The following is a 24,603-nucleotide window of genomic DNA, read 5'->3' as shown; positions in this document are numbered from 1 at the left end:
TATCCTTTTAATTCTATTGGGGTGACGTAAGCATGCATAATCTTTCTCTTTCATTTACAGGCCAAGGCCATACCTATACAAGTCTGATCACCGGTATCCAGGAGTCAATGGGACTGATCTGCCTGTTGTTGTTCTTTATGCTGAAATTGGCACCAAAGAATTCAGCACATTTCATAAGGTGCTGTCTGAGCGGGCGCAGGAGGGCAAACTTATTTACATGTTGCGACATTTTGTGGCGGTGAGTATTAGCATTTCAGTTTTACATGTAAAGTGTATAACCTTAAACCTGGTTTTATATGAATTACGAACACTATTTAAATGTCTTTAAGTATGTACTACATTATAATGGTAAATATGTGTTGCTAAAGAAACAAATCTCACTCTGCAGGAGCCTAAAAAGCAAAGGATGCTGCTATCTGGTTATGGTGTTGAACTGGCTATTAAAAACACAGAGTACAAAGTCATTGATGACACAAAGGTTAAAGGTATTATGCAATGACATTCAAATGCCAAATGCCATTTTTGACCTTTTACACAAATAGAAGAGATTAAATGATCTTTGCCAAATTTCTGTATATTTTTATAGATTCTAAATCAGTCACCACCGATGATGAAGATGAAATTGATGAAGTCCAAGGTTTTCTGTTTGGGAAATTAAAGTAAGCACACTGACATTTTACATTTTGCTATAAGTACCTTCCATACATTAAAATGGATATTGGATTGTGTTGCATTCTACAAAAGGCTTATTGACAAGTTAATTCCAGCGTTCAAGAAAAGCAGATCCTTTCCAACTCTCATTATGTGTCAACATGTCCTTCTCCACCTCCAGAAAGTCTCACGAAGAACTTCAAGAGGAACTTGGCGAGCTGAGGAAGTATCTTCTGGAAAGCACCAATGACATGACTCCTCTAAAAGTGTGGGAGCTCCAAGGTGGGCAGGCTGCTATTATTGATGGTCCTATCGTACAGTTTGTTTGGTGTCCAGCAAGATTAAACCGATCCTCATGGGCTGGTGTGAATTGTCAATTTGATGAATTAGGAAGCAGTGAGAAGGTTGCAGTTTGTACCCCTTGCTTGGTGCAGTGATCTGTCCTGCTCCTATTTGGACTTTTCAACACAATCTCATGTTAAATTTTGCTCAGTGAGATTAGGAAAAAAATAGCGAAATATGTGCAGCCTTGATGGACAAATGAAGCGATTTACTTTACTGGAAGTGATGAGCTCTCCATGATGGCTGTTGAAACGCTCTGTTGATTTTGTAATAACTTTGGGTGGAGTAGAATTCTAAAACTCAATGAATTTCCTAAAACCGTTTAGATTAGTTTAATAATTATAATCACAGTTGTAGTATTTCCACTCATCAAACATACATCTGCTTATTACTTTCTAAGAGGAAGTGTTTAAAGAACATTAGTTACAGAATGAGATTGGTTTATTATAAATGTTTGTCTTTATACAGATTCTGCAAGGGTTTGTTGGCCCCTCTGGAAGCACATTTTTAAACACTTTCTGTTTCTTTCCAATAGACCTCAGTTTCCAGGCGGCATCTCGGATCCTGAGCGTGCCAAAGTTTGATTCCCTCAAACTGATGCAAGATCACAGCCAAAATTTTCCCAGCAGAGCCAGGTGCAGTCAAAAACTCATTCTTGATGTATCTGAGAGAATCACGAATGCATTCTTTTTAAATTACTCTTGCCTAGGAAATATTTAAAGATGTGTCTATCTGTAAAGAAGTAATGCTGAATTGTTTCTATTGTGTTTATTGAATAACATAATTATTATTTATTAAAGCAATCCCTCTGTAAACAATCACAGTTTAGAATATCCCACAATGGGCTTTATGCATGCGTGACTCCCGTGTTTCACAGGAAGAACCCTAGGCAGTTTCCTGTTGGGAAGACTTAAAAGCGAGTTGCAACCAACCGCTCACTCCACTCCTCCCTTTCGAAACACTACAACGGCTGACAGAACATGGTGAATTCCATGCAAGGGGACCCGCAGTGTATTTAGATAGAAATAGCTTATTCTAAGGTAATAAACACATAACTTCATTGTGTAAGCTCTTTATACACCTCTGATGGCATAGCTATGTGTATTATATTGCATTTCTATTAATAGGTCATCCCAAAAATTACACATTGGTCTTTAAAGCAGAGAGAAATGGAAAAATGAGAAAACAGTTACATTTAGCAGATGCTGTACATTGCGGTACACAGCAGTGGTATATAAAAGTACTTTTCTACTGTATTTGAAGTGTTACTTTCATAAGTTAACATTCCATTATAATATTCAAATACAGTAGAACGGCACTTCTATATACCCTCGTGTGAGCCGCAATGTACACTATTTGCTAAATTGAGCTATTTTCAAATTTTTCCATTTCTCTCTGCTTTAAGTCTCCCCCGCCGGAAACTTCCTAGGGTTCCTCCTGCCCATTCATGTGTGTAATAGCAAAGAACGCACACATATGCAGAACGTCTAGGTCATTTTTAATGTGTGAATGTGACTTTCCTCTGCTGTTGCTCTAGACAGTTTTACGTGCGGTGTTGAGAATGTGCTGAGTCAGCGTTACTGTGCTTTACAGTTTGTCCGCATAGAAGATGTGGCATCTAAGGCAGAACAGGTTTTCTGAGATTAAAATGAGTTTTTATGACTGGTCTGGGATGTTGGAAAGAGCTGGTACTGACTGTGCGTGTTTTACTGTTCCCACAGATCACTGACGAAAGTGTCCGTAAACCAAGAGCTGAAGAAGGAGGTAGAAGAGAACCAAAAGGTGTGAGTCAAGTCAAAATTATTCATACCATAGGTAAATATGATCAAAGCAGGCTGTAAAAATAAATCTGCATCATTAAGCTTTTGGATCTTTTATTTTAATCTCAAAAATAATAATTTTAAATGGGGAGGAGAAATCATGATATTTCTCATTATGAAATAAATGTTTTTCTCTAATACACATTGCTCATAAATAACCGTACCCTACTATTCAATTATTTTTGCAACCTTCTTTATGTCAAGATAAAAGCTCTGAGTAATCATCTATAATGCCTAATGAGTTTAGGAAACACCTGACAAGAGATCAAAGACAATTCCTTTATACAGAATCACTGCAGACCCTTTAGATTTCCAACTCCAGTTGGTGCTTCTCCTATACAGTTCTCCCCACGCATTTTCTATAGGATTCAGGTCAGGGAACTGGGATGGCCATGGCAGAAGCATGGTCTTTTGCTTAGTGACTCGTTTTGTTTAGATTTTGATGTTTGTTTTTACACCATTGTTCTGTTTGAAGATCCGAACTTGGCTCATTACGTGACTCCTAGCAGGGACAGTCAGGCTTTGAAGTTAAAATTAACTAAAATCCATAATGCCATCTATCTAAACAAGACCCAGGATCTTACATTTACAGCATTGCATATCATTTTTCACATTTAGTGCACCTAACCCATCTTAAGTGTTTGCTGCTAAAAAGCTTGTTTTTCGTTTTGTTTTATCAGTTCTATCTCCTTGAATGGTGAAAGGCAGATAATTCACAATTAAATAGCATTTTCAATCAATAATTTAACTTTATATGGACTGTACCCTAACTTTGGTTTGATAAGATTAAATTGTGCAAAAAAAATCACCTTTTTCAAAGTCACTTTAGCTACTACACATGCGAACATGGCAAGTGCCTTACAATAGCCCTGGCCTGGAGAATCATCAGGCTTTATCAATTGACGAAAGTATCTTTCTACTTTTTCTCGGGTTGTGTACCATAGATTTAGTGTGTAAAGCAAAAATGAAAGGTTGTTGGTTCGATATGGAGCACCTTTTGATCAAGTTACAGGTTGTTCTAAGTGGTTTAAACATGTAATGAAAGAACAAGACGCATTTAAGCTCATCGCCTTGAGTTGAATGTCTTAATGTAGCTTTTTTATTTATTTATCTGACCTGATCTTTACTTGCAGAGGCTTGGTGACTCAATGGGAATCCATCCTGGTGATGCTGGTCTTTTTATTAATGGAATACACATTGACCTGGACCTTCATGACCCATTCAGGTAGAATCTGTATTTAAAAGCTGAAGTGTGGAATGAATGTGCACCAATTGCAGAGATTTTGTTTCCGTTTGGAGGTACCATCCTGTAATGTAATGTATTGTTAATCCAGTCTAGTGTGTGTGGAAAAATACAGATTTAGAAACTGGAATGGAAAAAATTCAACTGTATGGATATAATGTTAAAGGGAAACTCTATCATTCTATCATGAATTTTGAATTTCTCAGTTCTGTTGAACGCAAAGAAAGATATTTGGAAGAATATTAGCAAATATCAGTTCTGGGGCACCATAGAATGTTGAAAAAGCAGATATTTTGAACAATGTAGGAACGCAAACAGTTCTGGGGCACTTTAGCCTACCATTATAATTTTTCCTAGTATGGTAGTCAATGGTGGCCAATAATAGGTTTGGTTATAAGCATTCTTCCAAATATTTGTCTCTGTGTGCATCAGAACAAAGAAATGTATACAGGTTTAAAACAACTTGAGGGTGAGTAAATGAAGACTCATTATTTGGGTGAACTGTCCCTTTAAATTTATACTGAGAAATCAAAAATTTCCCTGGTTTTGGTACCAGCTGTTGATATTTTGATAACTTGTCAAAGGCTCCTTCATCATGTGTTATGTGTGCTGCTCACATAGCTGTACACTTGTCTTCCCTGTAGCATCCTGGATATTCTCAGAGGAGAGGCTAAGATACTTGAAGGTCTTCATAACCTCGGCATCAGAGGAAGCAGCATCAATAAGTTCCTGCATTTACCCACCACTTCCACTGTGGACGACAGCTACGCTCTGGACATCCGTCACTCGGCCATAAAGGTGAGACCAAAAATATTGTTCGAGTATGATTAGTAAGTAACATGCTTGGGAGTCACCATGGAGACATGTTTTTATAATATTTAATTTATTTGTGATGTTCTGTGGCCAGTCTAGTTTTTGTAGTGAGTATATTCTGATTTTCCCCAGCCTCCTCACCCGTCCCATATCGACAACCCATGAGCACAATCCCTAAAGCACAGGTTTTATCAGCTGGCACATCTGTGATCCATGTGAAAACCCAGCTATAAAGTCCTTTATTTGTGATATACTATTTCTACATAAACCAACCCATGCTAAAAAATAAGATTACATCAAAATTGGTTTACAATTACTATTATGAACCACACATTTTTATTTAACAAAATTAGAAGAAAATGTCTTGCACATTAATGGGTGTTCTATTGATCCCCATCTGCATCTCTTGTGTTTTGGGTAGGGTTCTACATTTACAGTTATTCATTTGGCAGACGCTTTTATCCAAGGCGACTTGCATTGCATTGTCCTTTACATTTTGTTTCTAAGCACGTGCAATCCCCTGGGATCGAACTTACTACCTTGGTGTTGTTAACCAACCACTGAGCTACATGAACAATTCTTTTTTCAGCAGGGTAACCAACATAATGAAAAAGAATATCCTGTGAAACTACAATCTTTAGATTCTGATATAGTTTTGACTGACTATGGCCATGTCAAAGTAAATCATTACAGTAAATCATATTGAAACAAATTGCAGCGTCACCCGAAGCGCAGTTGCTTCAGGGGCAGGCTTACGAAAACACAGAAATGGTGTAGTTTAAATGCTGGTCTTTCATGATCTCCCGTGCTTTTTTTAAGTGGGTATACGGAAATACTTTGTTTTCTAGTCGGTATACGGTGTATAACTGCGTATCACGTAGACTACACTATTGTCTGTGACCCTTTCTAGTGGGTTAATGATATCGAGAAGGACTCCACTTACCGTCACTGGCCCTCAAGTGTCCAAGAGCTTCTCAGAGCGACGTTTCCTGGTGTCATCAGACAAATACGCCGTAACTTCTACAACCTGGTGAGTTCCAGAGCCGAAGTTTAACTAGTGCAGTTTCTTCTCTTTTTGTTCAGCCTCTTTATTTATTCTTCTTGTGTAGAAATACTCCTTCAGAGCTGCTATAGACCTTGTTTGTGTGCATTTGTTTATTCCAAATTTGACTTTGTGAGCTCCCAGATTTCTCATGCAGAGCTGTTTCTGGTAAATGTCAGTCCATTATGCTCTTTAGACGATTAGCTTATTTTCAAGCATATCTTAAAATTGCATAAGCAGGTTAGTGCTTTTCTTCCAGTGGGGACCAAATGACATCATCTGTTTTTTTTTTTACAAAGAATAAGTTACAGTACAGAAATTGGTCAGATCACCCCAATAATTCTTACTTGTTATGATTGTTAGGATAAAGAGAATGGAATAGAAATAAATCCTGCCGTTGATGATTGACAGATGAGTTGTTTGTGGTTTGCAGGTTCTGTTTCTAGACCCGGTACAAGAAGAAAGCATTGAACTGGTGAAATTAGCAGAGCTCTTTTATAAACATAATATTCCACTCAGGTATGCTCAGTGTCTCACGTGCCTTTAACATGTTTTACTACGTGGTGCTTCATTTTGATTGGTCAATCATGCATTCAAATAGTTTTAGTACATCATAATTAAAGGCACAGTTAAAAACAAATGTTATATATATTTACTCACCCTCAAGTTGTTCCATATCTCTGTACATTTATTTGTTCTAATGAAGACAAAGATATTTGGAAGAATGTTTGTTACCAAACAGTTCTTGGCCGTCATTGACTAGTAGGAAAAATGACAATGGTAGTCAAAAGTGCCCCAGAACTGTTTGCTTTCCTGCATTCAAAATATATTTCTTTGTGTTCATCAGAACAAAGACATTTAAACAGATTTGGACCAACTTGAGGGTGAGTAAATTAAGACCGAATTTTATTTTTTGGTGAACTTTTCCTTTAAAAATAATTGTTATTTTAATCAATTTCTCTTATTTATTCCAAATAAATAATTGTTTCTTATATTAAAAATGTATTCCAATCTAAAATAATAAATCAGTTCTGTACTTATTTAATATTCAACAATCAATCCTTATGTTACTTATTTTTTTCTGTTCACCTTTCAGCATATGTATTGCGTTTGTTTTTATGCATCATACACTGTACAAAACATTGACATGATTGTATGTTTCTGTGTCTAAGGATTGGATTTGTGCTGGTTGTCAGTACAGATGACATTGTAGATGGATTTTTGGATGCAGGTGTGGCTCTGTTTAGGCTGTTAAATTACATTTCAGAGGAGTATGACGAAACGCAAGCTTTCACGTCAATGTTGTCGGTGAGTATCTTAAATTGCTTTTAAGTATGATGTTTGAAAGCACAGTTTATATTACGAAAGGCTGCCGCCAGGATTTGTGTAAGCCCCAAACCTTCATCAGTAAAAAGATGCACTTAATCGGCCACTATACATAGACACAGGGTCAGTTGTTCCCTTTGACAACAACACAGATTTTCTTTGCACCAAAACTGATACATTTTGTTCATAGCCTTTTGTTCAAGATGAGATCTCTTTATAAGGTTGTGCATGGTTTTGGTAGTGTTCTGAGACTGTGTTATACTGCTCAATTCTAGTGAGCTCTTTTTTCTCACATGCAGATATATAACAGAGTAGAAGTCGGTAAGACTCTGTCAATGGATACGATCACTGCTTATCTAAAAAAGAAATTTCCTAAAGCAAATGCTGCCAGAATTCTTGGAGTGGACTCAAGCTATGATGACAACAGAAAGGTAATTTAAAGGCATAGTTCACCCAAATATGAAAATTCGATTATCATTTACTTACAAAAGAAGATATTTTGAAGAAAGTTGGTAACCGAAAAGCACTGGCACCCATACCCTTCTACTGTATGCACAAAAAACCAATGCAAGTCAATGGGTGCTGGTTAACAACATTCTTCAAAATATCTTCTTTTGTGTTCTGCGGAAGAAATACAAACAGTACATGTTTGAAATGACAAGATGGTGAGTAAACAATAATTTTAGTTTTTTTCACTTACAGTGCATTCGGAAAGTATTCACAGCGCTTCACTTTTTCCACATTTTGTCATGTTACAGACTTATTCCAAAATGGATTCAATTCATTATTATCCTCAAAACTCTACAAACAATACCCCATAATGACAATGTGAAATCTTTGCAATTGCTTGAAATCTTTGCAAATTTATTAAAAATTAAAACGCCACATGTACATAAGTATTCACAGCTTTTGCTCAATACTTTGTTGAAGCACCTTTGACACAAAGTACAGCCTCAAGTCTTTTTGAGTATGATGCTACAAGCTACAAGATGTCACACTTATTTTTTGGCCAGTTTCTCCCATTCGTCATTGCAAGATCTCAAGCTCCATCAGGTTGGATGGGGAGCATCGGTGCACAGCCATTTTCAGATCTCTCCAGAGATGTTCAAGTCTGGGCTCTGGCTGGACCACTCAAGAACATTCACAGAGTTGTCCTGTAGCCACTCCTTTGTTATCTTGGCTGTGTGCTTAGGGTCATTGTCCTGTTGGAAGTCTGAGGTCCAGAGCGCTCTGGAGCAGGTTTTCATCATGGAGCATTGATCTTTTCCTCGATCCTGACTAGTCTCCCAGTTCCTGCCGCTGAAAAATATCCCAACAGCATGATGCTGCCACCACCATGCTTCACTGTAGGGATGGTGTTGGCCAGGTGATGAGCAGTGACTGGCTTCCTCCAGACATGACGCCTGCCATTCAGGCCAAAGAGTTCAATCTTTGTTTCATCAGACCAGAGAATTTTGTTTCTCATGGTCTGAGAGTCCTTCAGGCAGGCTGTCATGTGCCTTTTACTGAGGAGTGGCTTCCGTCTGGCCACTCTGCCATTCAGGCCTGATTGGTGGAGTACTGCGGAGATGGTTGTTCTTCTGGAAGGTTCTCCTCTCTCCACAGAGACATGCTGGAGCTCTGTCAGAGTGACCATCAGGTACATTTGGTCACCTCCCTGACTAAGGCCCTTCTCCCCCGATCGCTCAGTTTGGCCGGTCGACCAGCTCTAGGATGAGTCCTGAGGTTTCTAAACTTCCATTTACGGATGCTGGAGGCCACTGTGCTCATTAGGACCTTCAATGCTGCAGAAATGTTTCTGTACCCTTCCCCGGATCTGTGCCTCGATACAATCCTGTCTCGGCGGTCTACAGACAATTCCTTGGACTTCATGGCTTGGTTTTTGCTCTGAAATGCACTGTTTACTGTGGGATCTAATAAAGACAGGTGTGTGCCTTTCCAAATCATGTCCAATGTGAATTGACCACAGGTGGACTTCAATCAAGTTGTAGAAACATCTCAAGGAAGATCTTTGGAAACCGGATGCACCTGAGCTCAATTTTGAGTGTCATGGCAAAGGATGTGAATACTTATACATGTGCTATTTTCGTTTTTTATTTTTTTATAATAAATTTGCAAAGATTTCAAACAAACTTCTTTCACGTTGTCATTATGGGGTATTGTTTGTAGAATTTTGTGGAAAATAATTAATTAAATCTATTTGCGAATAAAGCTGTAACATGACAAAATGTGGGAAAAAGTGAAGCGCTGTGAATACTTTCTGGATGCACTGTAAAGGTATACCAGATAAAGCTTCTGTTTTGTTTTTAATGGAATTCTTGCTGTTTGATTTTTAGAGACATTATATGGAAGTCATTTATATGTTGATTTCTTTGCCAATGTTATGAGTTGCAGTTAATAAAGATATTTCACTCTGCATTATATTAGTTGCATTTGAAATTGACAATGCAAAGCATCTCCAGACGTTAACAAATATATTTAATGCATAGCATAGTAAAATTGTCACCAATGCTTGTTTGAAAACATATTGTCTTTTATATGTTGCTTTAGGCTGGAGGAGTGTTTTACAAGAAGAGTGGTTTAGCAGCTCTACCGGTGGGTCTGTTTAATGGTGTTCCACTCAGCAGTGAAGAGATGGACCCTGATGAGCTGGAAACAATTCTACTGCAGCGCATCATGGAAACGACCAACTTTTTCCAGAGAGCTGTCTTCATGGTAAAGTACTTAAATATGGAAAAAGGCAAACTAGGATTGAGCCAGTGTTTGCAGAATGTTTGTTTATTGTCATGTACAGGGTCAGATCACTGAGAGTCTTGATGTGGTGGACTTTCTGATGGAGCAGGCCAATGTAGTTCCTCGTATCAACCCACTGATTCTGAGCTCTGAGAGGAGATATCTGGATTTCACTGCCTCACCAGGTAATTGTCACTGTTACATCACTCCCACAATTCATATCCTTTCTTATGGAACGTTTTTGATTATTATTTGATTATTTAACAAATAGTTGCTGATGGATGGCATGACACCACTATGTTCTCTTACCTGGACTCCAAGGACAAAACAGCAGTTGTCTCTAAAAGAATGAAGTATTTCATCAGGGACGGTAAGTCAGGTGGAGATTGTTGGAACAGTTTTGACACAATTCCGTATAAAACACTTTTTTTATTGAAAGCATTTATCGTAGGTTTTTACATTCAGTTTATGTTTTTAAAATGTTTGGTTTGCCTGCGTTAATGTAGTGTTCTACATTTGACTAACAGCGATGACAGCATTGGAATAGCTGTCTATAAATTCCACTAGGTCTTCTCGCGTACATCAATTTGCATACTAAATTGTGATCGGTCATCATCTCTTGGATATTTTTACTAATTTATAGCTGCTGCAAAGTCAGCACGGAAGATGCATAGCCATTCACACGGGACACTAAAATGTAGCGCTGTTCTTTTACTGCCTAGCAAGCATGCTATTTCATGTCATTCGTCTTTATCTAGACAGCTTGATTTCATAAAGAAGCAGCCACTGATGAAGCGTTTGTTGACGCACTTCTTCTACTGTTAGCATAATATACAGTGATAATGTCTGATGTTTAATAAGGTTTTTTCAAACATGTAATACCTCACAACATAATGCATCACATTCTACTGCACTGCAAAATTCCTTTAGCCCAGACATTCTTCAGAAATGCAATAATGTCATGTTTTTGTTCGCCTGTAGAGGAGGAGGTGGTGTATGGGGTGACCGTGTGGATTATTGCGGATATTGAACGGGCCTCTGGGAGGCTGCTGCTGCGGAACGCCTTGAAACATATGGTGAACTACTGCAGTTTTTATTTCCAATTAGCTGTATCCACAGGAAACTCATCTTTAGAGAGTCACGTACATCGTTGTAATTTATTTGAGAGCAATTCATCTTCAAGAGCGTTCTTGTGGTGTTGGGTAGTGAACAAGCTACAGAAAAATCTAAGTGATGTTTTAATGGATAGATTTTGGAATGAAGTGCTATGGATTGCCTTTAGTTTGCACACATACATATGATATTTGTATAGTTTATTTCTAAACGCGGTGCACAAGTGTTGGAATTAGGGTGGCTGTTTGCATTAAAGCAACTTTAAAGGGACAGTTCACGCACAAATAAAAATTCTCTCATCATTTACTTTACATCGAGGTGTACCATATCTGTATAAATGTTTTTAATCTGATGAAGACAGAAAGAATTCTTGTAACCAAACCACTGTTCTTGGCCACCATTGAGTTCCATTCTAGGAAAAATGACAATGGTAGTCAAAAGTGCTCCAGAACTGTTTTCCTTCCTACATTCTTCAAAATATCTTCTTTTGTGTTCAACAGAAGAAAGAAATTTACAAAGCAATTTTTCCTACTATCCTAGTCAATGGTGGCCAAGACCGGTTTGTTTACCAGCATTCTTCCGAATATCTTTCTGTTCACAGAAATTTTCACAGATTAGGAACAACCCGAGGGTGAATATATGAAGACAAAGGTTTAATTTTCGGGTGAACTGTCACTTTAAGCAACACCATAAGAATAATTTCCTGATTGCACGCATTTATGTATTATCATGCATTTTTAGTCAGATGTTAAACAATGAACAGATTTTAGAGGTGTTTAGATATTAATGAATGTTTACGGGTACAATGCAAAAAAGATATGATTTCCAGATGGTGCGCTGTATGTTTATTCTGGATGTTGATGTTACATTTGTATGTTTTGTTTTGTTAGAAAACAAAGTAGTTTTATATAGGAATATAAGACCGATGTAGGAAAATATGTGATTTCATGTCACAAAACATGCTTTTTTATTCAAGACTTTTGTAAACATCTCAACATTCAAACTGTAACATATAGTCTTATGCTGTAATTAGTCATTTTTTCCGTTATATCACATTCAGAAGCACAATATTCTGTTGTTGTGTGCTGTTTTATGTGAGAGTTTTAAATCCACAGTATTTGCTTGCAGAAATCCAGCGGCTCCAGCTGTCGAATCGGTGTGATCAATAACCCCAGCGGAAAGCCCACCGAGGACAACAGCGCTCTGTACCGAGCCGTCTGGGCATCACTCCTCACCCAAAGCAGCAAGAACTCACTCGACTTCACACTAAAACTCCTCAAAGAGGAAAACGTTGAGCTCCTCAATCAGGGCACCAAGATTAAGCACTTACTTATACAGGTCAGTGGAGTGTGAAATGTAGTGGCTGAATAATGTTGAATTACGTTTGGAGGATTCAGATTTATGAGACACCTGTTCTTTTCCCTATTATTTTTTCTTGTCCATCTAATTTTTTTATATATTATAAAATATATACCATTTGAAATAGCATGTTTTCTACTGTCATTCTGTGTTAAGCTAAATGGCTGGAAAGTGTTTTATAAATTACAGGTTCTTATATAACTCATCAACTAATTAATTTTACGAAGAAATAACTGAAATCTGATTGGATCATGATTAACATTTACATTTATACATTTGGCAGACGCTTTTATCCAATGCGACTTACATTGCATTGTACTATACATTAATTAAGTTTAAATTCATTGTTAAAAGGCAAATATATACACACACACTTCTATACGTGTATCAGTTATAAAATTCCAGATTTAAAAAACAGATCCGATACTAGGGATGCTCGGATCCACCATTTTTGCTTCCGAAAATGATTCCGATACCTGAGATTCAGTATTGGCCGATACAGAGTACCGATTCGATACTAAGGTAAAATTGCTGAATTACTTAACAAACTGTATGCAACTGTATGCTCACCTTAAACGATAATTTCCTAACCCTGTAAAACAAAATAACAAACAAATTATTCACAAGTTTAGTGATTTTTTTGTATAAATTCCAGCATCAGGGCAACAATTGCATCATAAAACAACAAGTTCACTAGCTTGACATTCAAAATTAAAGGGCAAATAGGAATACAACATCCAAAAGAAAAGCAGCAAGCTTGGTAAACGTGTCCAAATATATTAGGGATGTGCCCTACGCCTGATTTGACAGTTTTGTAACCGTGTAGTCGACTAGTCTAAAACTAAGAATGGCCCAGAAGGCGGTCAAAAACTGTGTAGGGCATATGTAATAGCCTTCATTTGAAAGACTAAAGAATGTATTAATCAAACTGTCAAATTAAATATTTAATGTTGCTAAAACAGGCATATGTGTTCCTTGCGTTATAATCAGTAATATTTCTGAATTTGCAGATGCGCCAACCCTGACTTGATCGTTTACCGGCTGCAAGAAGTGACATGATGAACATTTGTTTGCTTTGGCTGGTCTCTGCCTGGGCTTGAAATATGTAGCCTATACGACCTTATAAAATCATAGTAAAATAGAATTAAAGAAAAAAAAGTCAATTACATTTTAGTAATCAAATTTATTTAAATACAATTTTAGTAAAAGTGTTTATATTACACTGAAATCATGAAACTTAAAATATTTAACAACAATTAATTAAAAGCTTAAAAACGAATGCTTCATTATTTGTTGATTTTGAATGAAAAAATAATTGCTTTTTTAAATGATGTCGCGATTTATGTTATTATAACAGTAGGCCTATTGCCAATCAACAATCAAGATTAGATAGCCTACATTATATCATGTTTTTTATAAAGCGAAGCAATGTGTGTAAACAAAAAAGCGAATAGAAAGCAATGGACAAAAAGTACAGAACAAGTAGGCTACTGAAGAACGCATGGAGCCGCTAATAAAGCAGACTTCAAATATAAGCCATTTTATAGAACATACATAGGCTAAACACTCGTGTGAATATTATGTTAAGATTATTTCATATGTTCATGTTGAGTAAATGCAAGCATTATGCTTAAAGGAAAGTCATCTCAATGTTTGTGAACAATAACTCCGTCTGAGGAGTAGTCTTCCAAGATTCATAAAAATCCAGTTATTTTATTTGTCTTCCAGTAGTCTTCGAAGTAGTCATAGAAATCCAGTTATTTTATTTGTCATCCACGTAATACAGTTATATTTATTTTGACCTCTTAACATTGACATTTCGTCGCATTAGATGCACACAACTTTTACGGGTACTTCCTGACATCACCACAAAAACATGACACAAGATCACAGCCCCTTTGACTCTCGATTGAAACCTCTCAACCACACATCATTTTGTCTGACTCACACAAAACTGCATTCTGGGAATGGCTGCCCTGTACCTTGAACCGCTCCGCTTTGAATCTGGGGACTTATCGACACAGTATTGCAATTCTCAGAAAGATTGATGGATCTGTCAGGCACGTAGAGAGGCTTTCTTTGATTCTATCTTCTGCTTATGTTGTTGTCTCTCTCTCCTCCTCTCTCTGTTTATTTCCAACTATCCCAGCTCTTGCATGCGGTTTATTGTTGTTAGTTGCAAAAAGAGAAATGCTTGGTACCCTGAGAAATATGCGTGAGCCCTGTTCTGGCTCTGTTATTGGATGGCGAGGAGACGTGTTGTGCTGATATTAGCACTTTCCATCCTCTCATAAGGACCAAATGTTGGAAACCTAAAAATCTGACTCTGCAAACACATACTCCCGAGATTTGTTATCGACAGTGGAGCCATTTTTAATTACGAGTCTGATAAATGAAAATGTTTAATGATTTATTAACACTGTACGATTTCCTATGGCGACACATTTTTCATAGGTCTAGCCAATTTAATGTTGTACTCAAAATACTGAAAAGGCTGCATTTCTGCAAATGTACTCCTTTAGTTGTCAATAAGTTATGGATTGAATATTTCCTTGTTGCAGTGTTATCAAAAAACAAGCTAATGAGCCGGTATTTTGTTTCTTTCTGCATTTTTTGCAACTCGGATATCAAACCAAAGTTACATGTGTGTTTTGATCTCCTGTAGGGTATAGACCAGGACGCCTTTGAGAAGAAGTTCAACACAATGGAAGTCGATTTTCTCCACAGCCAGCAGAATTTCTGTAAGGATGTATTGAAGCTGAAAGCAGGACAGAGAGCTTTGGTCAGCAACGGCCGGGTGAGATTCACAAACACACTCTCGTATCGTAAACACCTAAAGAAAATTTCCATAGGAGTTCTGAAATCATTAATAACATAATGACCTGTGGTATGTAGCGCCAATGGGGGTGATAAATAGTCTGAACTGCAAAGTCTTACCTGCTGCTCCAGTTATTTTTGTCGACTCCGTATTAAGCGGCCTGCCCGGCTTGTCCTCACCTGTGAGGAGAGGAGGAGAAAGATGACGCATGGCATTAATTATATAGCTTCAAGTGCTGCCGGGGGCAGAGGTCACATAGAACTGATGAAGTTTCCTAAAGCTACTCTTTCTCAGCAGTGTCATTGCGGGATACAGACGATGCAGGACTGGCGTTCCTTATCATCCTCAAACACAAACGAAAGTAAACATCTGTATTTGTCCATTAAGAAATATGGTTCCATAACACCTTGATCTCTGGATTTTGTTGAATAATGGATATAATTATATATTAAGGTTGGGTAACACAAACATTTTTATTGGTTAGATATTTGCAAAACCCAGTGACAAACATAAAGGGTGAGTTGTAATAATGATTTATGGCAAAAATATAGAGAAACAGTTTAAGCAAGCAATGTTGGGTCATTTTATACTATCAGCACAACAATCGTGACTTAATCATAAATGTTTGTTGTATCACCCCTGTGTTAACTATTTATACTATAAAAAAGTTCACTTTTCGGTCAATTTATTTTGGCTACAGTTTAATTGGCGCCAAGCTTATTACCGTAAAAGGTTAAATGCAGTCGTTTGCTCTGAGAGTTTGTTTACAGTAATAAGATGGTCTGATGCAAAAACGATTAACAGGAAATTGCGAAGTGATAAGCTTTCATTTTCTGTGTTAAAAGGTGTATTCAGGGTGAAACACGTTCATTTTTAAAGCCAAGGTGACAGCAAATGTTTAACAGGGTTAGAAACCAAATGATGCGTGTTTGTAAGAAATGGCCATCTGGCAAAGAGATGAGCTGTGGCAGGTGGCTTTGCATTAAAAATGGTCTGCTGTTGACATGCATACAGATTACCATGTATTTCATGTAGACATAGAGACGTCCCGAGGATTGTCGGAAAAAAATCTGACTGTGGTCCGATTTACAGTGCAAACAAAGCTTCTTTCTACAGTGATTAGGCTTTAATATACATCAATATTTGTACAATGCAAAATGTGCAGTTTGCCTGATATTATAAATGTTACTGCCATCAAGTAGGCGGTTAAGAGTTTTTATAACAAAATGCTAAAAGGTTTATCTTACAAACCACTTTGCAAGATGTAAACAACTCTTGTCCAGATTAACTTCCTGTTTCATTTTCCCCCCAACTTTATTATAATGTTATATAAACATCTTTAAAGCTTAATTTGTGTAAAATAGATCAAATAATTTAACCAGAAATGCTGGATTTGTCTTGCAAAATGGTCTATAACCAGGCTTAAATCCACATGCATGTAGTCTTGTGCACTTTCAAAAAATAAAAGGTGCCAGAACTGCGTTGGTGGTTTACAGTTTCAGTATACTGTACCAGATCTTCTGCATCAGTCAAGTGCTAAGAACCAGTTTACAAGGTCAGGATTTATGCCTTTCAAATTGCGTTCAGCGCAAAACTGTTGGCCATTTGTGCCGTTATCTAATTTACATAATCCCTTTAGCGAGTTGAGTGCTAAAACAATGCATGCAACGTGCGAAAATAAACAACGCTATATATTGATGCAGTGTGTTCCTAATGATCCCCCCACGTCTCTTTCTTTTCTCTGCATCTGTCTTGATCCGCTTGCTTTCTCTCACAAATTATTTCCTCACCTAAAACATGTTTAACGTGTTTTCTAGATTCTGGGTCTACTTGAGGAAGAAGAGTTCAGCGTGGATGATTTCCATTTGCTGGAGAAGATCACGCTGCGCACTTCATCTGAAAAGATCAAAGCCAAGATCAAGCAGATGAACCTGGACGGCCAAAAGTACACTCTTTTTTTTTCATTCTTGCTTTGATTCATTCATCTAGAGTTATGTTTGTTCTCTAATCAGTCATATGTTACAGGGCCAGTGATCTTGTCATGAAAGTGGGCGCCCTCCTTACTGCAGCACCTAAGGGAGAGGCCAGAAAAGATGTCAAACTTTTGAAAGACAAACACAGGTCAGTGCAAGTCAAAGGTTTTTCTGGTATGGGCTCATTTTGCAGGATTACTTTATTACTGTACTTTAGATTTTGGGAATATTGCTGCTTTACTGGAGTATAAATGTTTTGGGTGACTTGCATATGGTCTTCTCTAAATTATTCAATAACATTAATATTTGCGCTTGAGAAAATAACAGTTGCCGTGTAAGCAGATATCGTCTCTGCTGGACTGCACCATTATATCTCCATTTTGTTATTTTTATTAAAATTCACAAATCATAACTATTGGCCACCCTTCATGTTTATCTGAGGATGTAGCAGATATTTAAACAAAAGAGCTGGTCAGTTTTGACACAGTTAATTTATCTGGATTTGTACAATTTTATCTGTACGCTTTAAAATGATTTGCTTTCACGCCAGTGACGATAGGTATAGGGTAGGGCTGGGACGATATATCGTACAATTGCTGAGTTTCACAGAAACTCACGTAGGTCCAGAAAATGCCAATGGCGTATTCTTTAGCCGTTCTTCAAATAATGATAATATCTTATCTTATAGCTTTTTTCTAATAATCGTATGTTTTTGTACAATTCGCATCATGTGACTTTATACGCGCTAGCCACCTCGTAAAATAGAGGACCAGATTGAAAAATATTTATGTCAAGCATTTCTGCTTGTTTTACTGGCAATATCTGGTACTTCACTCACACAACTTGCAACACATGTAATGTCATTTATTGCTGTGTCTTGTAACAGCGTTCTACATCTCGCCCAGAGGGAAGATGAGGTCTTCTATGACGTTGTTGCCATCGTGGATCCTCTCAGCAGAGATGCGCAGAAGTTAGCTCCCTTACTGATTGTATGTACATTTTCTGTTGTTGAGTCTGCAAGGGTGCTTGGTTTTAGCAGCATAACAATTAAAAATGCTATCACACCTCAGGCAGGAGTGTACAGTGAGCTGTGATTCATTGCCAGGGCTGCCTGCAGCTTTGGCATTCATTGAAAAACTCTGGTCACCATAACATGTCAAGTGCAAGGCGTATTACAGTACGTCCTCTAAGGAACTTTAAAATAATAGCGAGATGCTGTTGTCGACACAGTTCTGTAGAGCGTGACCTGGACCTTGGCCTGGAGCCCTCCCTCCTGAATGTTGTTGTTTGTTGTGTGTGGTTAATAACCGGCCTGTCTCCTCTGTGTGTGCGGCAGGTGCTTGGTCAAGTGGTCAATATGAAAGTGCAGGTGTTCATGAACTGTCGAGCCAAGCTGTCTGAGATGCCCCTGAAGAGGTGAGAGCAAGAGCTTAATTAAACTTCAGCTGTGAGAGAGTCGAGGGACACGAAGACAAAAACACACAGAGCTCATACAGGAGCTAGTGCTGTTTCGCAGATATCACCTTGCTTTTGTGTTTCTCCTAATGATGGTTTTATAGCTTTAACCATTCAATCGTTAAATGTCAGGTCAGAATGCAGAATGAGCAATACAATTTTCAGGTTTGTGATTTTTATAACTTTTAATGCCCACTTGAACTGCCCTCGGGGGCTTCTGGAATCAATTGGTTGTCTTGATAAAGCTCAATGTTTTCTCATGTACAGAGTCACGTATATATTATTACAGTTTATTTCAGTTATTAACACATTTAATTTAAGAAACTATTCATTTAAGAATAATAAAGGTGATTTAAGATATTTAGCACAGCGGCACTAATTTAGGATGGCCCATCTGCATTCACATGTGATGGAGTTCACATAGAATTATTATAATGTGTTATGATGTGAATGGTTTATGTAACATTCAGTTTCCAAGCGCAGTCATTTGCTAGCTTTACTGCAAACCAATTAAGCTTTTTTTAATATTAAAAAAAAGAAGTCGTGATTAGAAAATATTCAGGTTGAATATCACTGATGCCCAGCAATTTCCCCAAATCAAATAGCAAATCAAAATCTGTTATTGTTATTCTTGCAGCTTTTATCGATTTGTTTTGGAGTCGGATGTTTCCTTCTTTGGCAACGACTCTCTTTCCCCTGGCCCCATGGCTCGCTTTACTGAAATCCCAGAATCTCCTCTATTCACCCTCAATATGATCACCCCGGAGAGCTGGATGGTAGAGGCGGTCAGGAACCCGTATGATCTTGACAACATCCACCTACAGGAGGTATAAATTTGAAGTCTAAGTGCAATATCGAGGCGTTTTGAACAAATGTATCTTATGTAGCTTTTCTGGATAGTGATACAAATGTCTAGTTCTTAGTAGTGGTCAACACAATGGGCTTTTAGATTGTTGAAACAGTTACATGGAGGATCTAGATAATGCAACTATACAGTACATAGCACAGTTCAAATGAGATGTACACTAAATTTCTGAAGTAATATATTACATAAAGGCTCTCCACTTTAATGCTGTTGTCATATAAACACTCTGTAGCGAGTCGCTCTGTTTTATTACATTCCCTTTGCTTTTCCTCACCCTGGGCTGTGGTTATCTTAAGGTTTCTTGTTATTGCACTCTGTACTTTGTAATTTCACTATTTTATTTATTATTTCCTATTTTATGTCAGTTTTGTCTTTATTTGTTTCATTATAACTGAAGGGATGCTGTCCCACTCAGCCAAACATCTTTGGAAAGAAGCGTGTTTAATATCGGCAAGACTGTGATGTGGATAAAGTCGTTTCTAATAAAAAGAAAGTGATCGTATCTTGTCTGTTTTCAGGTCAGCGGTGTAGTGAACGCGGAGTACGAACTGGAGTACCTGCTCTTGGAGGGTCATTGTTTTGACCTGTCCACAGGTCAGCCTCCCAGAGGACTTCAGTTTACACTGGGCATGAGTCGCGAACCCCTCATGCACGACACCATCGTCATGGCCAACCTGGTGAGGTCATTCTCATCTTCTGTCGTCTAGAGCAGTGGTTCTCAAACTTTAGTTGTAAGGCCCCCTTTGTGTAGAGTGCATTGCTTTGTGACCCCCCTAAATACATCTAGTTTCAGTATATATTCAGTTAAACAATGCTGGAACATACAATTTTTGGTTGGTGGTCTTATTTTTGACGTGCATATAATCTGTGATAAATTTCTATATTTCATAAAATGCCACAAAATCCGTGGCCCCCCTGGATCCATCTTGGGGCCCCCGGTTTTAGAACCCCCTGTCTGAGTTATAACTTCAGGAATCTGTGATTTCGTACTAATTGAAATTTTGGGGCAATATTCCTGGTTTAATAAAAGTTGAATTCAATTAACACAAAGAATAATTTTGACAAGAAATGTTCTGTGATGTTATTGATTTTTAAGTAAACCCTCATGTTCGGTTTGGGTTCTTAGAGGCCACATTAAACCAGAACAATTACATTTCCCAGATCCTTTTATTCAAAGCAATGAGAATGTTAATAGAAGTGCAGCAAGGCAACACAAAGCAATACCGGTAATTTCTTTTTCTGAGTGGGTTGATGGGAGAATCTGATGGAGGGAAGGAGGAGGAAGTTTTTGGAGCAGTTGGGTTGACTGTGCCTGCCTGAATTTGGTGGAAAAGATGTCAAAGGTGCAAGATTTATGCCTCAGTGTATATGAATAGGACATTGAGAGGGGGATAGGACCAGTTTGGAACATCACATTTAGAGGAAAGAGAGATGAGAAGGAATGAGTGGTGTACAGTACATCTAAAACATTTACTTTCAGCATTGTAGTCCTTAGGAAGCCAACAGGACATGGTGGTTAAATACAAATATTTTTTTAAGCAGACGCACTACAGCCATGATTTATTTACAGTAAAGCACACCCTATTGTACCTTATTGCTTTTAGAAAGTGGTTACCATACATTACAAATATTAAAGCTGAAAAATATGTATCAAGGCAACTTTCATGAAGCAAAATCACTTAAAGGTTCATTGTACAACATTTTTAGGGCATCTAGTGGTGAGGTTGCGAACGGCAACCAACAGCTTATTCCACCCCTTCCCGTCCCTTTTGAGGCACTACGGGGGCTGAGACAGGACTAAGATGTCATCATGTTTTCCCGTCTTTGCCGTAGGAGATAACATATTCACGAAACATGCTCTGTAGGGCAGTTTGTCCATTTAGGGCTATTGTAGAAAAATCTTGTCCAATACTATGCAAGGGGACCTGCGGTGTATGTAGATAGAAACAGCTCATTCTAAGGTAATACAAACATAACGCTTCCTTAAGTAAGGTCTTTATACACCTCTGAAGACCTAGTTATGTATATTATATTGCATTTATGTCAATAGATCCTCAAAAAACAAAGTTGACCTCATAATAAAAATGTATCAAAAAATATCATTCAATTTGAATGTAATCTGCGATTTTATGCTTCAAATGGTGATAGGGAGACAAGTTACAGATTGCAGCTTTAAATATAATGTATGCATTAATATGAAGACTCTCACATTTGTCCTTGTATTAAAGTCTTCTGGTCCTCTGTATATTAAAGGGTTATTTCCAGTTGAAGGCCAACCCAGGCGCCTGGATCCTGAGGCTACGTGAAGGCCGCTCCGAGGACATATATCAAATACAAGCGTGAGTGTTTTCTCTTCAAATATTGCTGAAGATAAAAACACGCATTGCATTCAAAACCGTATGTTTATGCTGTTTATGTCATCTTTAATATATTTCCTCAATGTCAAGATTCTGCCTGTATTAGCAGTTCTTTATGGCAGCACAGTTGTGCCTTCTTTTAAAAGTCTTGTAAAGACTGTAAAATGTATACCTCATTCATGCAAGTTAAAGTTAGAAAGTGTCATTTTTCACATTGTCAGTATGATTATTCATACACTCTGTGGTCTGGCACAAAACGATACCAACCGTATGTGTGTGAATCTTAAACACACACACACACACACACACACACACACTACTGACTCTTTCAGTGTTTCTCCAGTGTGTGATTCACTTATATTCTCAGCTTAGAAAGTGAAAGCTAACGGATCCAGGCTTTCATTTACCGTTAACTGCACTTTTATCATGCTTTAAAGTTAACACGGCATTTTTCTTTCAACTTTATACAAAAAATGCTCCACATCTGCCTCGTCTTCATTTTCTGCAATAAATTCAAAAGCAACCTTTTAGCATATTAGCATAAAGTATATGCTACCTCCGTTCGTCTGTATTTAAGCTTACATTTTTTAAACTTTTCCTTTTTTCTGTCACCACTAACAAGCGCTAGCACTTCCTTCAGGAGTTGAAATCTAGATTTTGTTTTAGAATTCAGAGAAGAAACATGTCATGTGTTTTAGGCATGATGGGACAGACTCTCCTGCCGATGCTGGTGATGTCATCGTGGTACTTAACAGCTTCCACAGCAAGATCATCAAAGTGAGAGTAAGTGTTTGAGTTACAGTAGCACTAAATCCATTCATGACCATTTGATGCGCTTCTCTGTAAAACGCCAACCGAGGTGAGCAATGCAAATTCATTTTGTTTGTATATTAGGTTCAAAAGAAACCAGAAAAACTCAATGAAGATCTGCTAAGTGAAGAAACTGAATCCAAAGGGCTGTGGGACTCCATAACAAGGCGAGTCGGACTTTGCAAGCTGTACACTAAGCTCCGTTCCAAAACCTAGTGTGCTGCCTATCTAAATGGCATTTACAAAATGTATCATACACGCCTTCTAGACACACAGCCTATTCCAAATAATAAGCAGCAAAAGCTGCTGCCTTCTGAGATACCTTACTTTTGCCAAAATAGCAATACAGTAGCTCATTATAAAAAATGTCTGTTTTAAAAGTCATTAGCTTTAGTCGCGTCTATAGTGTGCTTCGTGTGGAGTGTGCTACATGTGAGATGTTTGTAAAAGACACTATAACTCAGTGTGGCACGTCCGCAATTATTTCTTGTGTGGGCACCAGATTTTTTTTATGGGTTTAAAGGGGTGTGTGACCGAGAGAAAAACTGCTGTAACTTGATTTGTTAAGTAAAGTCTTTTGTGACTTCAGACAGTTAGGATGCTATCTGTATACCATAGCTCACCAGGCTTTGGAAAGGGTGTCATCTCATGTCTGTGCCGCACATTGGCCAGACTTTCCAGGTTTACTGTCACTTTTTATACGGTACTTTTGGAAAACAGGCTTTGACTGCTAAAATAATCTCAAAGTGATGGTGTTGCATTAACAGAACGGTGGTCTGCAAGAACTCTGCACACTGTATGTGACTAAGCCCGCTTGCAATCTGTGCTTGTAAACGGCTGCAGATTTCCTCACAAATTGCGCATCTGTTGTTACTAAATTCTGAACATTTCTTTCTCCCTACATGAGCTATAAATATTTTGGCATATTTGAAAATGTATTCAGTGCAGTACATTCTGCAGACTTTTATTCTGAAAACTCTATAATATATGTGGGCTCTGGTGTTTAACAGCACTGTTAATACAATTTTGTGATCTGTCTCTTTTGCTGTCTCTTTGTGAAGTGTGTGGAGTTCTTTGGAGAAAAGGTAGGGACCTTAATCTCTACATTCTTTCTTTCTCAAGCGAATGACACGGAACAATTTCTGTTTGTAACCATCATTTCTCTTTCAATGACTTTGCCTTTAGTGAAGGGCTTGATTTTGGAAAGGTTTGGAAAGTTGTTTGAAAACACTCATACTCTGCAGTTTAATCTCCTTGATTCCGTTTGTTGGACAAACCTCTGTATTTTGAAAGTATGAAGCTCTGAAAGCTATACGCTGTTTCATGGCGTAAAGCTTGTTACATAAATCAAATCAAAATCAGCTTTAATGTGAAAATGTATGCAGAGGCAGCAGTAGGTGAGATCTTGGCTAGAGTGGTTGTTGAAAGCTACAGATGGCTCTTGATTTTTGTATGGCAGGGATGTAGGCTGAGGTCTTTAGGAATCTGATCATCTTCGTAACATATATCTGTTGAGTTGTCTATATGCATAATATTAAGTCTAATAATTTAGGCTTTGTCTTAATCTAAACTCCTTGTATAGATGCTGAAATGTAATGATTTTGGTGAGAAGGGAGCGAGCCGTTGGTTGCAATTCACAACCTCGCCACTAGATGCCGCTACATATCATACACTGGACCTTTAATATCCATAACACTTTTGAGTTAGTTCTACGTTCTTAATATTTTGTTTTTCTATCCAATGAAATTCATGCATTTTCAAATACTGCTGAATGATGCTTTTTTGGGAGAACTGTATGTCATGGATTGCAAACATTATGAAGATTGTTTTTTGGTTAGGTAAAGGCAATGTTCGGTCTTCTTTATTAAATTGAGGTGCTTGTT

At 37.7% G+C, this 24,603-nt stretch overlaps 1 protein-coding gene across 3 annotated transcripts in view; it reads left to right on the top strand.

Annotated features, from left to right (window-relative positions):
- uggt2 (UDP-glucose glycoprotein glucosyltransferase 2) overlaps positions 1–24,603 on the top strand; it is a 33,650-nt gene that overhangs the window by 2,464 nt on the left and 6,583 nt on the right. For all 3 annotated transcript variants that reach the window (XR_013787167.1, XM_079465108.1, XM_079465107.1), the window contains exons 6-32: positions 61–238; positions 389–485; positions 587–659; positions 833–933; positions 1,529–1,628; positions 2,715–2,775; positions 3,947–4,038; positions 4,701–4,854; positions 5,780–5,899; positions 6,345–6,430; positions 7,084–7,219; positions 7,537–7,668; positions 9,788–9,952; positions 10,032–10,155; positions 10,242–10,340; positions 10,952–11,046; positions 12,212–12,421; positions 15,108–15,239; positions 17,078–17,205; positions 17,286–17,381; positions 18,120–18,222; positions 18,570–18,649; positions 19,326–19,515; positions 20,072–20,230; positions 21,807–21,892; positions 22,609–22,693; positions 22,805–22,887. Coding sequence is in view for 2 of the 3 variants with exons in the window: in XM_079465108.1 (XP_079321234.1) it covers positions 61–238; positions 389–485; positions 587–659; positions 833–933; positions 1,529–1,628; positions 2,715–2,775; positions 3,947–4,038; positions 4,701–4,854; positions 5,780–5,899; positions 6,345–6,430; positions 7,084–7,219; positions 7,537–7,668; positions 9,788–9,952; positions 10,032–10,155; positions 10,242–10,340; positions 10,952–11,046; positions 12,212–12,421; positions 15,108–15,239; positions 17,078–17,205; positions 17,286–17,381; positions 18,120–18,222; positions 18,570–18,649; positions 19,326–19,515; positions 20,072–20,230; positions 21,807–21,892; positions 22,609–22,693; positions 22,805–22,887 (3,165 nt within the window). In the remaining variant the exon portion in view is untranslated. The remainder of the gene's footprint in view (positions 1–60; positions 239–388; positions 486–586; positions 660–832; positions 934–1,528; positions 1,629–2,714; positions 2,776–3,946; positions 4,039–4,700; positions 4,855–5,779; positions 5,900–6,344; positions 6,431–7,083; positions 7,220–7,536; positions 7,669–9,787; positions 9,953–10,031; positions 10,156–10,241; positions 10,341–10,951; positions 11,047–12,211; positions 12,422–15,107; positions 15,240–17,077; positions 17,206–17,285; positions 17,382–18,119; positions 18,223–18,569; positions 18,650–19,325; positions 19,516–20,071; positions 20,231–21,806; positions 21,893–22,608; positions 22,694–22,804; positions 22,888–24,603) is intronic.

This window comes from Barbatula barbatula, assembly GCF_947034865.1.
Source record: "Barbatula barbatula genome assembly, chromosome: 9".
NCBI classification, from domain to species: Eukaryota; Metazoa; Chordata; class Actinopteri; order Cypriniformes; family Nemacheilidae; genus Barbatula; species Barbatula barbatula.
Note: the sequence above shows the minus strand (reverse complement) of the source record. Positions and strands in the feature narration are given on the sequence as shown.